The sequence below is a fragment of the Chroicocephalus ridibundus genome, chromosome Z, assembly GCF_963924245.1.
Source record: "Chroicocephalus ridibundus chromosome Z, bChrRid1.1, whole genome shotgun sequence".
NCBI classification, from domain to species: Eukaryota; Metazoa; Chordata; class Aves; order Charadriiformes; family Laridae; genus Chroicocephalus; species Chroicocephalus ridibundus.
In genome coordinates, this window is record NC_086316.1 from 69,591,202 (window position 1) to 69,606,924 (window position 15,723).

The 15,723-nt window shown below is 38.9% G+C and overlaps 1 protein-coding gene across 1 annotated transcript in view; it reads left to right on the forward strand.

The window, feature by feature from the left end:
* HCN1 (hyperpolarization activated cyclic nucleotide gated potassium channel 1) overlaps positions 1-15,723 on the forward strand; it is a 204,429-nt gene that overhangs the window by 126,858 nt on the left and 61,848 nt on the right. The window contains exon 4 of the mRNA XM_063320479.1: positions 5,110-5,328. Coding sequence (XP_063176549.1) covers positions 5,110-5,328 — 219 coding nt within the window. The remainder of the gene's footprint in view (positions 1-5,109; positions 5,329-15,723) is intronic.

The window sequence follows — 15,723 nt, forward strand, 5'->3', positions numbered from 1 at the left end:
TTGACCAGCAGTGGCACACGTCCTCCAGATTTTAGACAGATGTTTCCTTGGGGCCACTACTGTATTACAGTAGTGGCTGCCACGCAAGCAAGGATGCTTTGTGCTTTCTTTGACCTTTGAAGCCCCAGCGTGAACTCTACATTCGTTTTGTGCAATAACTTCCTGTGACAATGCTAAAACCAGAGGGCTTACTAAGCTAGACTTAGTGTTTAGCCACCTCCATGCTCATAAATTAAAATTGCCCACTTTTAATGGACACTGGGGTAAGACTGGGATAGGAGCTACTTGTCCATAGTATTAATGCTATTGTGTCCGTAGTATTAATCTCATTTGGGTTTCAGCGCAAGACAAGCTCATGCCAGCTACCTAGAAGGAATGGTTCCTCACCCACACCAGCTCCAAACAGACCTGCTGTTGCCTGGGAGAGTGCTGTGTGGACGGTGCTGCACCACGGGTGTTTCTGACAATGTACCCATATAAACCAAGTTCTAGAGCTTGGAAATGCATTCTGATATTTTTTAATTTACTAGGGTAGACAGAAACCATCTCTATCCTTTCCAGATTTGTATCCATCTTTTCTCCTTCAGATATCACTTATTTTCAGAAGAACCAAAAGACAATGGTGGGCATGAATGGATGCGTGTGATTGATTGCAAGGCAAGCTCTTCGGGGTAGGGACAGGCTACTTCCCTACTCCTACTACAGTTTTGAAAGGGAGAATGAGAAGTGTGAGTTCAAGATCCTTGTAGAAACCATTTCACTTAATTCCTATGTCAATCTTTGCTTCATGATTGTAAAATCATGCCCTTCAAACGGAGAGGACCATTTCTGTGACACGTGCAGTGATCGTGATGTACAAGGAAAAAGGAACTGAGTCAAAAATGTGGAAACCCTACCGTCTGGGCAATAGTCTGCTTGTTATGAGATTTCTAAATCAATTTATATCTCAGTGCAAGGCTATGGCTGCAGGAAGATAAGCTGTGCCTGAGGGAATGACTACAATATGGGAGTGGAATTGATTTGTCTGATGACAACAAAATCTCCTGGTGAAAACCTCCATAGATTCCAGTAAAATAGAAACCCTTTCTTGATCCACTGAGAAAAATAATTTGCCTTTTATTGTTGTCCCTTAGAAGGTGCCCTGTGACCTTTCTGTGATTTATTTCATATGAGCTGAAAAATTGTTACAATAGATATTTGTAGCAGGTTTGTGTAAAATTATGAGACATCTTCCTGAAGAGGCTTGGAAACAGACTTTTAAAAACCAGAAGTCTCCTGTGATTAATATATTCTTCAGGATAACTGCTAAGTTAATGTATATACTTACAGAGATAATTGCGAATGATCAGTGATCATTGCTTTCACAAATGTGAGGATTTCCTAATGTCATCAAGCTAGATTATGTAATCAATCCTTGGTTAAACAGCTTTGGTATTTGTCACAATTACAGTCTTTAATAGTTTTTCCAAATTAATGTCATTTCATTTAAAACATTTTAAACCGATTACTGCTAATCTGGAAACAGTGATCAAGCCATTGTCAACTAAGAAATTAAATGCCCTTTTTCACTGATTGGTAGGAGATTTTTTTCAGCTCATAGAGGTTTGTGCTTTGTTTTTTATTTTTTTTTAAATCTATACATTGAAGACAGAATACGACCATTTAGGGAAACATTTAACATGTATTTATAGAAATATTAATATTTAAAAATGATATTAAAGAAAAGCTGGCCATGTAAATACAGGATTCTTTATTCCATAGAACAGGCTTTTATTAACTCAGGGATATTATCCGTGAATGTGTTATGTAAAAATCTGCTTATGATGCAAGTGCAAAAATGCTTTTTATTAAAAAAAAAAAAAATCTCTGTAGGCTGGTAGCAGAGGGATAGCTGCTTCTCACTTTTGTATTGGGAAGAGCAGAACGTTGGAATGAGGTTGTGGAAAATTCCAACCTGTCACAGTGAAACAAAGTTGAAGTTGGTCCTGCTAAACCCTTAGGTTATACAACCCAAGTAGAAAAATAATTAAATAATAATTATTATTTCATATAGTAATGTTGGTAGTAGCATACGTGTTTTATAGGATTTGATATTAGAACCAAAGTTCTTTTTAAGTGGTTTATATATGGGATAAATCATTGAGCAACACAAGTAACGGTACTGAAATTTGTACCTTCCACAATGGTATTTGTTCAGCATCATCTTAAAAAATTCCCATGGAAACTAAAAAGACCAATGTTTGCAACACATTCTACAAGAACTGATTGATTATTAAGGAAAAGAAACAAACAGAAAAGCATTGGCAAATATTTTCAGCAACAAAATCCTCAGACAAATCCAAGTTGAATGAAAATGTTTTGTCAGGCTTTTTCACCAGGTCTTCTTCTCCTTCTGCCTAAACCCTTTCTACCCATCTGAGGACCAGCTCCTCAGCACTGTCCATTCACAATGTCTCAAATGTACCCAGCCTGTAATATCTAATAGCAGTATCTAATGCCACTAGTATAAAAATATGGCCATTTGAGATGGCCTTGACCTCCAGTCAGACGCAATCACGACTGTTTGAGGTGTTGGATCCTACTTTGATGTACATATAAAGGTAGGCACGTGGTTAAACATATCTTTGTTTATTTTGTCGTACGTTTTTAGTTATTTCTCTTCTGTCATTCCAGCACACTTATGCCCTCATGGTACTACTTCTCAAGTAGTATTTAATTTATTTTTCACTCACCCTGTTACATACTTAGTAGAAAGCCCTCCTTGTATTTTATTTATTCTTGCTTCTCCTCACTTCCATTTGCTTATTCTTTCTCAAAGACAATGGTATTTCACTTAAAATTGTAATTCAAAGACTTGGAAAGAATCTCAGTCAAGAAATAAAATCAGTCAGTGTTTGGATACTCAAAGACTTTGCTGTAAAAATATCATCTTATTGAAAGAACCTTACTTGAGATTTATCACACCAAGGATGTAATAGAAAATATTCAAAGACAAGATCAAGACCAGCTTTTATTCTTATTTAATATTTATAATAGTTAGGCTAAAAAATACAGTTTAGGAGCAAGATCCACTGCATGCAGCCCTGCAGGAACTGAGGTTTTGATCTTACAACCTCTTGAATACTGTGGCTTTAATAATGCTACTTGTAGCCTTAAAAAAACAGATATTTTTTTCCAGCAAGCAGTTTATTTTTTCCCCCAATATACTCTATATAAAGCTGCAACTGCAAAAGAGTTTAGTATGGGTCTCTATCAATTCCCTTATTAATTATTTACACCTAAAGGAGATTGATACTAGCTGGAAGGAAAGCCCTTCAAAACAGACCATGCCTTGATTGCTCTAAGTTGCTTTCCTGAGAGACAGGGAACTTGCATTAAAATACATGCACTGACCGAAATGGTAAGGAGTTTCTGTGCTCCAGTTGGGTATTTGAATCCTGAACTGGAGATTTTTCAGGGAAGCTTCTTCAATTCTTTCATTTTTTGAGCATTTTTTAAAGCCCCAAAACAGAAGGAAACTTATTTCCTCATTACTCCATGAAACCCACCTGATTTCCAGCAGTCTAAGATAATTCTCTTTTCTGTTTTAAGTACAGACACTAGAAACCTCTTCCTTAGCAGTATTTACAGCACAAAATTTGCATTTGTGAAGACAGAAACAGCTCACAAATCTGAAAAGCTTTAACTTAGAAAGTGAAACAAGTGTAAATCCAGAGGAACAATTAATTTATAAGTTATTAGTGAATAAATAGTAGCTTTGTCATCTGCAGTCCAATAATTGTTAGCTTATTTCCTGTTACCAGGTATTTCAGCGAATAGGGGGTCTAGAAAATGCATTTTAATAGCTGAAAAGCACAAGAGTAGTTACTAAACTTGGCATTTAAATGGCAAGAGAGGAAGCCTGAAGCTCTTGGCAAACAAGAGCATTTGAGCAAAGCTTGTATGGGTGGGTGACACAAATACTGATATTTCAAATGTAAATTTTATATATATATATATATGCATGCCACTGCTGATTTGGAGATTTGGTTATGTTAATAGGATTATTATTTTTGGTCCTGTATATTAGACACTATACTGCCTAATCTTAGTAATGTCATCACGGTTCTTCCTTCTTCTCTTCTTCATTTCTGAAATTATTCTCAGTTCTTTTTGGTAAATACTGTGTTTTCTCATGTACGCTGTGTGCCTCCGAGCACAATTTGTTTTCCTGTTCTTGTTTCGTTCCTTTGGCAAGGAAAATAGAAAAATCTGACAAGGAGTCCCAGGGCTTTTAGGAATGTGTTAAAGGGCCTGCTTTGCTCTGGGAACAGCCCTTTTGTCTCTGTGTAAAGCTAAAGAGAGGATGCTGACAACACTTTAGCAGTTTTAAAAGCTTGTGAGTGAGCTGTCAGGTCCTTCTAATCTCCCAGAGAGAATGGGAAGGGGTAGCTACCTATCAGAAATGCAGGACCCAGGTATTCACCTTTTCTTTTGAGCTGTATTTCACAGACCGCTGCTATGAACATGGGTTTGCTATGATTGCAGAATAAACAGACTTCCTTTGAATTGAGATGCTTCTGGTATAAACGCAGTATTACAAGAAAATACAGGATAAGCAGATATTACGACAAATAGCTTTTTTTTGTCCTGTCCTTGAGAAGTGAAACAGCTGATAACATGAAATGTGGTTGTGTTTTAAAATGGACAACTCCGAAAAGAAAGAAATAGGGCCATAGAAGTATGTTCATGCATATTAAAACAAAATACTACCTTCTTGCACTTGATAAGTCTGCGTGATCAGCTCTTTCTAATCTGTCTGCCATGGACTGTAAAATAAAATTGACCTTTAGTCTCCTTGTAATTAGATTAACACCCACATTTTAGAATACAATCAAGTATTAAAAATAGTTAATTTTATTTCATCTTACTGTGCTAAGTATTATCTGGCAAAATCTCTGACGCTTTATCTAACAATTAACTTAGAAACAATATCTCTGCTCATGCACAGAGGATGCATTATCACACTGCTTTTTCAGAGCCAGCAATCTATGATCCCGCTATCCAGGTACAAATCTATTTTTTCCTTCAGCTTCTTGCTGGCTCAGTCACTTGTCTCTTTTCTTGCAGAATGATTCCTGGGGAAAGCAGTACTCATACGCGCTCTTCAAAGCCATGAGCCATATGCTCTGCATTGGTTATGGAGCCCGTGCCCCCGTCAGCATGTCCGACCTCTGGATAACCATGTTGAGTATGATCGTGGGGGCAACTTGCTATGCCATGTTTGTTGGTCATGCCACTGCCCTCATTCAGTCTCTGGATTCCTCACGGCGACAATATCAAGAAAAGGTAACTCATTTTAACTTAACTCCTTAAGTTTTGAAATAGATTAATGGGATGTTTTAGCTGTGGAAAAGGCCGAATTAGTTTACGTGAAATTATCTGGTAGCATCTGATTTCTGTGTCAGATCTCATTGCACACAAAGGAATTCAGAATGTTCCACGAGCTCAACATATTCCTGCATGAACCCACTTTCCTGAGGGAGCAGACAGTTCTGCGTGTCACATGCATTGAATGAAATCTTAGATATGAAACTTGCTTTAAACTCTTCTGTGAAAACTCCATCCCCTGGTTCAGACTGTGCTTTGTACCCCTGTGCTACACTCTGTAGGTACTTGATCTAGGTAGCTTGAACAAGGGCCTGGAGCTCAGTAGCTTGGGCAGGTCTCTACAATTTTCTGTCATTCCTTTGGATTGCAGTTTAGGGATAACCTTGAACATGTCAAAAGAATGGCTTTTAAATGAAGACTGGACCAAATCAATCCGTTTTTGTTTGGAACTAGCTCAGAGAAATGCTCAGCAGAGGCCTTTGTTTGCTTAATAATGATATTGTTTACATGCTAATCCATGACCTGTTAGGACATGGACCCAAGGACAAAAGGAACAGAACGGTGGCCAAAGGGTAGAAAAGAAGAGAGTTTAGTGGAGGAGAGTTCTTTATGAAACAGGAAGAAAAAGGTTGTTTGATTGCTTTTAGGTACGGTTGGAATTAAAAAGACATAAATGGGTTCAGAGTGTGAATTTTCTGGTATGAGTACTAATTAACACTGTTACTTTTGTAATAAAAGTCAGGGGCAAGTGTGGGTGAAGCTATGAAACCAGTAGATGATGATAGGTATGGTGGCACAAGGAAGAAAGGATCAGAATGATCCTCAGCAAGGGACAATAAGGATGTGCAGAGTTACTGAGGTGCTTAAAAGAAGCCAAAACCAATTATAATAAATGGGAAGCTGGAGAGGCCATGCCAGGAAAGAGGTCAGCTGAGAAAAATAGTGAAATCAGAGAGTTCACACCAGCAAATAAGAAACACAGCCTGAGCAATAGTATTTGGCATATGTCCACGAGAAAGTCCAGAAAAGCAAACTGGGCAGAAATCCTGGTGTGATGGAACACAAGCCTGGGAGAGAAACCTGGCAGAGAGGATGTGGAGAAGAGGGTGACCCTGGCATCTCCTGAAGATGAAGAGGAATAGCCTGAGTTTGCTGTGCAAGAAAAAGGGAAAAGCCCAAAAAAGATCCAAGTAGGAAGGACTGGGGTGTTTTCTTTACAAGTAGTCGAAGAGGGAGGAAATGAGAGTGTATGGGAGAAAAAGAGTTTACATTCAGTTTTGTTAAGCTTGAGTTGCAACAAGACCACAGGGTCAATATGTCAGAGACAGGGAAAGGTAAGGGATGAGCTGTAAATCCAGTAACAGAAGAATTAGCCAGTGACTGACACGTTAATCTCACAACTGTTTAAAACAGAAGTTTGCAAGCAAGAAAGCCCACACAGTGACATATTTGCTGAAATCACCGCATCTTCCTCGTTCAGAGCCTTCCAAAGCCCAAAACTAGAACAGGCATAATTCAAAATGGAAGAAATAAACACAGGAAGACAAGAGAAAGCTTTCATTAAGCCAAATATGTCAAACACCATCTAAGAGCACCAGCTAGGAATTTGACCTGTGCCAAGCATTGCATGCTGAGAAAAATCAAAGTATGGTAAGAAAGCAAATATTGCTCCACACGTTTACTGTTATGGGCCAAAGACATCATTTATCAGAGGAAATTAAGAGTGATTATAAGCTGTCAAATGTAGAAGGTGGAGAATAAAATCACCTACAAAGAAATGCTGCAAAAAAGGACACATTGGTACATTCTGGTGACTTTAAAGAAGTTCAGATCTTTTTCTGCTGAAGTGAGTGAAACTGTTCTCAGAGAAGAAATACCTCCCAGATTGAATACATACATCAGATCTTGGTATCAGTGAGTGAAGGGCCAATACCTGACAAAGGAGAAAGACATGTCCAAAACCAGGTATACTCAATCCATATTCCCTGAAAGTCTGACAGGCTGTTCTACCTTATAAAAAGGAGATACAAAATAACTGAATAAATCAATGAATCAGTGGCATCTTAGCACTCTCCTTCCCATCTTTGGTATAAGTCAAAGAGGAATGCAGAAGTAAATAAAAGTAATATTTTAAGTGATTACACCTTTGACATTTTCTGATATCTAGGAAATCACCACTTCTCAAAGATGTGTGCCTTTGCAAAGGCAACATTTATTTGAAAGAACCAGAAATGCATATGCAGATCTTCTTAACAAACCAATGTGAAACAAAGCAGCCAAATGAACAATCACTTGACAAGGAGGTGAAGATCATTAGTTAAATATTTCTTCTATTAGATGTTGGCAGTTTTTAATAGGAAGATGTTCACCTAATGTCATGGATGTCATTGAATAATCTTGATTGAAGACAGGTTAATATTTCCTCTGTTCCAGTCTGTTGTAGGCATAAAATATCTGGGAACAAAGTCACAACAAGCCAATAGAGGTAAGATTTGAAGTAGCGTACAGATTGTCTCAAAGGATAAAGATTTTTAAATTGTTCTGATAAAATGACAGCTGTTAGGTCCATTTTCATTATGCTATCATTTTGTATAGTTTGATTTTTCTCTATTGGTAAGCAACAAAAAAACCACACAAGGTTTCAAAAATAGAAAAAACGATCAAAGCAATTTCACCAATTGCAAGTAGTGAAGAGGCATAAAATATATTTAATTCAACCATATAGGTATTATAGGAAGTGGAAAAAAAAATTACAAGTTTCTTCATATAGTGGATGCTGTCCCAGTCATGGGAAGATAGGTTAAATCATTATGAAAGCTGTGAAAGAGTTCTGGGCTTCACATCAATTTAAAATGTCCCAAAGGACATCTCCTTCTAACCCCATACTCTCCTTTTATCTTATCTCTTAATTTATGGTCTTTTAGCACATCTTCAGTTAAATCAGCCTAGTTCAAACGGAGAAATGGACCGAAATGTACTTTTCTACAGAGAAAAAGCAGTAATTGCATATGAAGATAATTTGAAAGCAACTTATTTGCATTGTTATTTTTATATAGACAGCATTGGGATTTGAAGCACAGATTACTCATTGTTCATTTCTGAAGCATCCAAAGAAACGTTTACAAATGAATAACAGAGTTATGGCAGGAGGGTAGCTTTAGATTTTGCAGCATGAGGCCTTGCACCAACTTTCTGAGTCTGCCCCTCACAGCTCCAGTTTGAATATCTAAATTGTCTGTGTAACCCATGGAGAGACACCTGACAGGCACTTGCAAGAGGCAGCAAGTTCTCAGGGGCATCTTTGGGACAGCAGTGCCCAAAGTGTGTTTCCATTTCACTTTCTGGTACCTGAGGAACTCCATTTGTTACTGGTCTCCACTTGGACGTAGAGCCATTGACTGCAACTCTTTGAGTGCAACCATCCAGTCAATTCCTTATCCACTGAGTGGTCCATCTGTCAAATTCATGTCTCTCCAATTTAGAGTCCGGGATGTTGCATAAGACAATGTCAAATGTTTTGCACAAGTCCAGGTAGGTGATATCAGTTGCTCTTCCCTTATTCACCAATGCTGTAACCCCGTCATAGAAGGCCAGGAAATTTGTCAGACATTATTTGCCTTTAGTGAAGCTATGTTGACTGTCACCACCTTATTTTCCATATGCCTCAGCAGAGTTTCCGGGAGGATCTACTCCATGATCTTGCTGGCCACAAAGGTGGGACTGACTGGCCTATAGTTCCTCGTGTCTTGCTTTTTCTCTTTTTAAAAACGAGGGTTATTTTTCCCCTTTACTGGTCAGTGGGAACTTCACCAGACTGCCATGACTTCTCAGATATGATGGGTAGTGCCTTAGCAATTTCATCTGCCATTTCCATCAGGACCTGTGGGTGTGTCTCATCAGGTCCCACAGATTTGTGCGTCTTCGGGTTCCTCAGATGGTGTTGAACCTGGTCTTCTCCTGCAGCAGGCAGTTCTTCATTCTCCCAGTCCCTGCCTTTGCCTTCTGTGACTTGGCTGGTGTGGCTAGAGCACTTGCTGGTGAACACTGAGGCAAAAAAGTCATCTCAGCCTTCTCCATTTCCCAGGTAACTAGGTCTCCTGTTTCCTTTTGGAGAGAGCCCATATTTTCCCTAGTCTTCTTTTTACTACTGACCTGCCAGTAGATGCTTTTCTTGTTGTCCTTGACGTCCCTGGCCAGACTTAATCCTATCAGGGCTCCAGCTTTCCTAACCTAATCCCTGGCTACTTGGACAATTTCTCTGTATTCCTGCCAAGCTACTCGTCCTTGCTTCCACCCTCTGTAGGCTTCCTTTTTGTGATTGAGTTTGTCCAGGAGCTCCTTGTTCATCCATGCAGGTCTGCTGGCGTTTTTGCCTGACTTCTTCTTTGTTGAGATGCATCCCTCCTGAGCCTGAGGAGGTGATCCAGCTTTCTTGGGCCCCTCCAGGCCTTTATCCCATGGCACTCTGCCGCGCAGATCCCTGAGAAGGCCAGAGTCTGCTCTCATGAAGTCCAGGGTGGTGAGCTTGCTGTGCACCCTCCTTGCTGCCCTAAGGATCCTAAACTCCACCATTTCATGGTCACTGCAGCCAAGGCTGCCCTTGAGCTTCACATTTCCCACCAGCCCCTTCTCTTTGGTGAGAACCAGGTCCGGCATTCTCTCCTTATTGGCTGCTTTATCACTTGGAGAAGGAAGTTATCATTGACACATTCCAGGAACCTCCTGGATTGCTTATGCCCTGCTGTGTTGTCCCTCCAACAGAGACAGGGGTGGCTGAAGTCGCCCATGAGGAACAGGACTTGTGAACATGAGGCTGCTCCTATCTGTCTGTAGGGGTCACCATCCACTTGGTCTTCCTTGTCGGGTGGCTGGAAGCAGGCCCTCACTGTAACATCGTCTGTCCCTGCCTTCCCTTAAATCCTGACCCATAAACTCTCAGTCGGCTCTTCATCCATTCCCAGGCAGAGCTCCATGCCCTCCAGCTGGTCATATAGAGGGCAGCATCTCAAAACTTGGTAGCCACTCATTCAGCTAATGATGCCTCTGCATTTTCATAAGAGGAATAGGAGGCAGCTTTTCCATGTTTTCCTAAGTTTCAAGGACTTTGTGGTTAAACTGAAGGTGGAACAAGGCAGATACCAAGTTCTTGGTATGCTTGTTAGTACTACTTTGGTGCCTAGAAAACTTTTCTGGAAAATCTTAGGTATCTGTAAGTATCTCATCTGTAAGTATCAGGGACATGCGTATTTCCACAGGAGCGTAGGAAATCATCTGGTCACGATGGAAATACATAGGAAAGGAAGAGCTACAGCAAACTTAGGACCACATCACTCTTTCACTAGGCTTGTACCAGCTTTTGGTATGTTTTTTATTAAACTAAATATAAATATCCATATACGTGTAAATGTAAATATATTTTTTTGTCAGTTTGCCCTTGCTGGAGTCCAGAGTCAGTTGAGATAGAGTGAAACAGATAAAGAAGAGTTTCCATTGCCTACATATTATATATACCATTGATAAAAATCTTTGAAAATCTAGTTGCTCTGGCTCTTTTTGCTTAAACTGGACAGGTGTTCAAAATACAAATTGCAGAACTTGTATTTTAGATACGCAGCTGAACTTGCATTACTGGAGTTTTAGCATGTGATTCCTGAATCTGATCTGATCTGAGCAGCAAAGTTTCTCATGTATTACTGATTTCTAAGTTTAGTACCTTTTCATGGTGTTCACATTTTTTTTTAAATGGACCTCTTGGTTTTCTGATGCTGCTGGTGGTTTTTAGAAAGCCTGAAAATAGTGTAACACAAAAATGTTCTGTGACTGGTCTCAACTCCTTCTCTTTACTTAGCAATAGTCCATTTTCACTCATACAGCATAATTCTAGCAATAGGTCATGTCATGATCAGATTGATGGAGAAGATGAGCCACTTGGCAGATAAATCTTATCTTTTCCATGCAGCTGTGCTACAGTATACGTGCCACCCCAAAGGAATTACTTATTTTGGAGCATGAGGGATGGTATACTTTATCCTAGAGTTAAATCTATTCACAAGGAAAAAGAAATAAAGCAAAGATCTTGTCACTATCGGCCTGTAGTTTTGCAAGTTCTTATAAAAATCTCATCAGCTTGCACAGATACATATCCTATTTATCTTTGCCACAGCACAGTATTTTAAATAGTAAACAAGTTTTGAAGTATGTTGCATGTACAAAAGTGGCTAAATGTTTTTTGTACAGTCTTGGACCTTCGGGACTGAGTATTGACTGTGCAAAAAGCATTATAGTCATTGTAGCATTGTGAAGTAGAAAATTCATTATTCCCTAAATATTTAGGCATAAATGACAGTCATTGCCTGAGACAGGATCTGTGGATATCTTTTTCTGGCAGTTATTATCCTTGGTTTTGTGATTTTATTTGGAAGTCCAGGGTGTCTTCTAGTTAGAAATGGGTCTGCAAATCTTGACTTTTGGATTATTTCTGAATCATCTTATCATCTTATGCTGTTTTTGCGAACATCAGGTGACAGACTGCTAAATGGATAAATGCAGTATTCCTGTCTTCTGTGAGCCTTATTGATCCTTGTAGAAAGTGCTGAGATTTCTTAGAATAAAGCAAGTTATTAAAAGATATTTGGTATTACTGAATTACGAAACATTCTGAAAGGGAAAAAATGCACATCTGCAGCTCAGAAAAAACTTTTCAGATATTCTTTCGTAGGGTGCAGACTCTCATTTAAAAGAACACGCACATAAAAGGACTTGTAGATATATTAATTCTTTTATTTTTATGCATTCTTTTAAATATTTTGATACATAATTAAGAACGTCATGGACTCAACCCTCTGATGTATAAATGAATATGTAAATACAGCCACGAGAACCAGTGTGGGTGGTATAGAGACTTACTCATTGAACTTGAACATTTTTGTTGTGTCAGGACAGGGCCTCTACTTGCATTGCTTACTTTCTGTTTCTGTAAGCTCACCTTTATCAATTTGTGCTCATTAAAATCACCTGAATTTTTGCTGCACATAGTTGTGATATTTAATTTGACCTTGATCTTCCAAAGTTTCGAAATGGGAAAGAACAGATACTATTGGAACAGGTAAGGACAAAAACTGCTCCCCCTCTCCTCATCATCAAAGAAAAGAAGTTACTCACCTTTAAAAATACAGCGATAACAAAATAAACATGTTTTTTTTTCTTTTGAAGTGGAACTGAATAGTACGCTCAGTTCGAGGGTAAGACTTTAGGAGAGGAATATAAATCGGTCAGAACGTTCTCACAAGACTGCTCTCCTCCTTTGTGCTGCCCCTTCATTATTGTGTTTCAGCTTCTCGTTACAGTCAATCTTGCTGGGGTAATTGGGCTGGCTACTTTTGCCTTGCCTCTCTAAAAAGGTGATTGGTTCCTCACAGTACAGCAGGTACTGTGCAAGCCAAGTGCTCTCCACCCGGCTGCATCACACCTGTGCCAAACTGTAATAGACTTCCACTGCTTCTAAAATGACAGATGGGACTTACTTTGATTTATTGCTGTGTTGTGGCTAATTTTCCTATAAAGTGTTCTGCTGTCTTGCATTATGGATTAGGTTTCTAACAGTTTTCCATATGAAATTGCAGAGCAAGCTCATTACGATTTCAGCCATGTTCATGATGACTATATAAAATTATCTGTGAAGGCATGAAGTTATACCAGAGCCAGATTTTACACACAATCTGCTTTCTTTTCACAGTAATTATCATGGGGTTACACATTAAATAGATGATGTGTATTTTTTTTAAGGAAACAAACAACAAGGAACTAACTTTCGTTTTTCAAAATCTCTGTTCAAATGTAGCACAAATTACCTTTTAGCAAGAGAAAACTATGTGATTCACACCAGATAGGTATAACTGGTAGCAATTATCCCAGTTATACTAGAATGATTTTGCTTGTGTCCTGTATGTGTAGAAGGGAATAGCACTCAATATTATCTAACATAATATTATGAGTGAGAAAATGATCCATGCTGTGCAGATTTTTTTTTTCCTTTACCTTGTTAGGGAGGAAGGGAAGAATAAAAGATTGATTATTTTTATCTTGACTTTTAAATCGTAATTCCCTCCTGATGTCTCCCTGCTTCTTGAGGTTTAAGTAATTAAAGCATGTCTGCTTTGAAAACAGAATAATTTGTATAACTAAGACATGCAATATAGATTTGTAAAGGCTTTGGAGTGCAGAGGATAGCAGTAGGACTGAAACCTTTTCTCTGCAAAATAATGTTACAAACAGTCCTTAGTATTCTATTGTATGTATTTGTATGCTAAATTGAGTTTTGTCCTAGTGGCTACTAACAGTAATTCAAGAAACCTCTATTAGAACAGAGACTCAGTAATGAATATAGAAGTAAAATGCTTTTATCTCCATGTGTTTTCATAAAATGCACTAGACTTACCTTTTCCAGCAGATTTCTGCAACCAAAAAAAAAAATCAACAAAATCTTTAGAGCACATTTTTCTAAACACTAATTATTTACTGTAATCATTATGAAAGCAGATCTTTTCATAAAAATGCACAATACTATGGGCTCACATTGTACAGTTTTGGGTCAGAAAAATATCATTTTCACATCTGTATGATGTCCTTCTAGAGAAAATATTGTTCAACAGCTGCCTTGTGTTATGGGCAGTGCTGGATGCCTGTATATATTCAGGCAGAGCTGGCTGAACGTATTTATTCACTGCAGAATTTGATGTAAATGTAAAAATAATTTTATAAAGTTTTGAAGAAAATACTGAGCAATTTTTAAATGAAAAGTGAAGGCAAGTCTTTGGGTGTTTCTTATTAGACATTTGATAGGAGATAGCAACCAGAGCTTAATGGAGTTAATTCCTCTAATTAAGATGCCTCCCTATCCTTTTTCCTTTTTCAACATTTTTTTTTTTAGCATAGGCCTTTCTTTTCCCCTGACTTTGTAGAGAATGTAAGCAAGTAAGAGGAGCAAGCAATCACGGAATCACAGAATCACCTGGCAGAAGAGTCTATATCTCTTTGTTGCTGCTTCACTCCTGCACAGCATCAGGGGTTTTTTGGCCCTCGTTTGGGCAGCGTGAGGCAGCTTCAGAAGATGGACATGGTCTCGCCTCAGTCAGCAGTACCACTCTCACCAGAGGCATCCCAAAAGGGTAACACAAAGGAAAATTGAGGCAGCAAGCCGCAAAAGATGACCAATCGGTATAACAGAGGTAGTAGAAAGGCATCTGTGACTTCTTCCTATAGTATGCCTGCAAGGAAGAAAGCAGCTGGAAGTAGCAGGAGCCCAAGGATACGTGAAGTGGGAGACGGGGAGGGATGAAGAGCGGAAAGAACTGGGACTGCACCGGGGGCAGAGGCTGTTGGCTTTTTTGGGGAGAAGAACTGTGATAGACATAGGAGCGTGTAATGAGGGATTTGTTGATGGCCCTTGAATTCATCTGCTGAGAAGAGCCTCCCATTGGGCAGTATATGACATGACCTTATCTGGAAGAAATTTGGAAATGTTTTGGCGTGCCCTCTGATTTTTGGGCAAAGAGACAGAGACAAGCCTTTTATTTCTACCTGCATTTCTCCCGCTTACTTTGAGCATCAACAGCTTCTGTAAGTGGACAGTGCAGATAAAATAACAGAAGAGACTGAAAGTGAGAACCATCAAGGGTAATAATTACCTTGACACCATCTCACATCACCGGGTCAGCTGGCCGCAAGGTTTTGGGTTGCCTGGGCAGAGACAGGATAGCAGCAGATAATCCCTGCTCCATCAGGTGCACCCGTAAGGCAGACAACAGTATTTACTGTTCAAACAGTTTTATTAGAAAAAAAATATGAAAGGAAGTAAATGAACTACTATAAAAAGGGGAAAAGATTAAAAACTCTAATGGAATATATTGGGCCATTGGTTTTAAAGAAAAACTATAAAAATCAGTGAATAACTGACTGAAAAGCAATGTAAAACCACTAGCATAGGTAACTCAGTAAATGACAATATAATTAATTATTGCTGAAAGATTGTGGTTTGAAGTTCTGTTTGCACAATATTTAAGAAACTGGCTCTCATTCTGTAAGAGTTCATGATTTGGAGAAGATAGCAAAGAACAGTGTAACCTTGCCAAACAGTGGCAAAACCAGAAATTATTTGAGACAGACATAAACCTTAACTCTTCCTTGGTTTTACCTGAGCTTTATTTTCTTTCATGGTTTCTCAGTCAGGCAGTCTTCCCCCCAATGCCTATGCCTGTGTCCAAGGCAGTCTCTGCATCTGGCAGAGAATATTTGTCTTCTTTTGCCTCAAAACCCTCCTCAGAAACCAGACAGTAGGGTTTAAAGATCATCTAA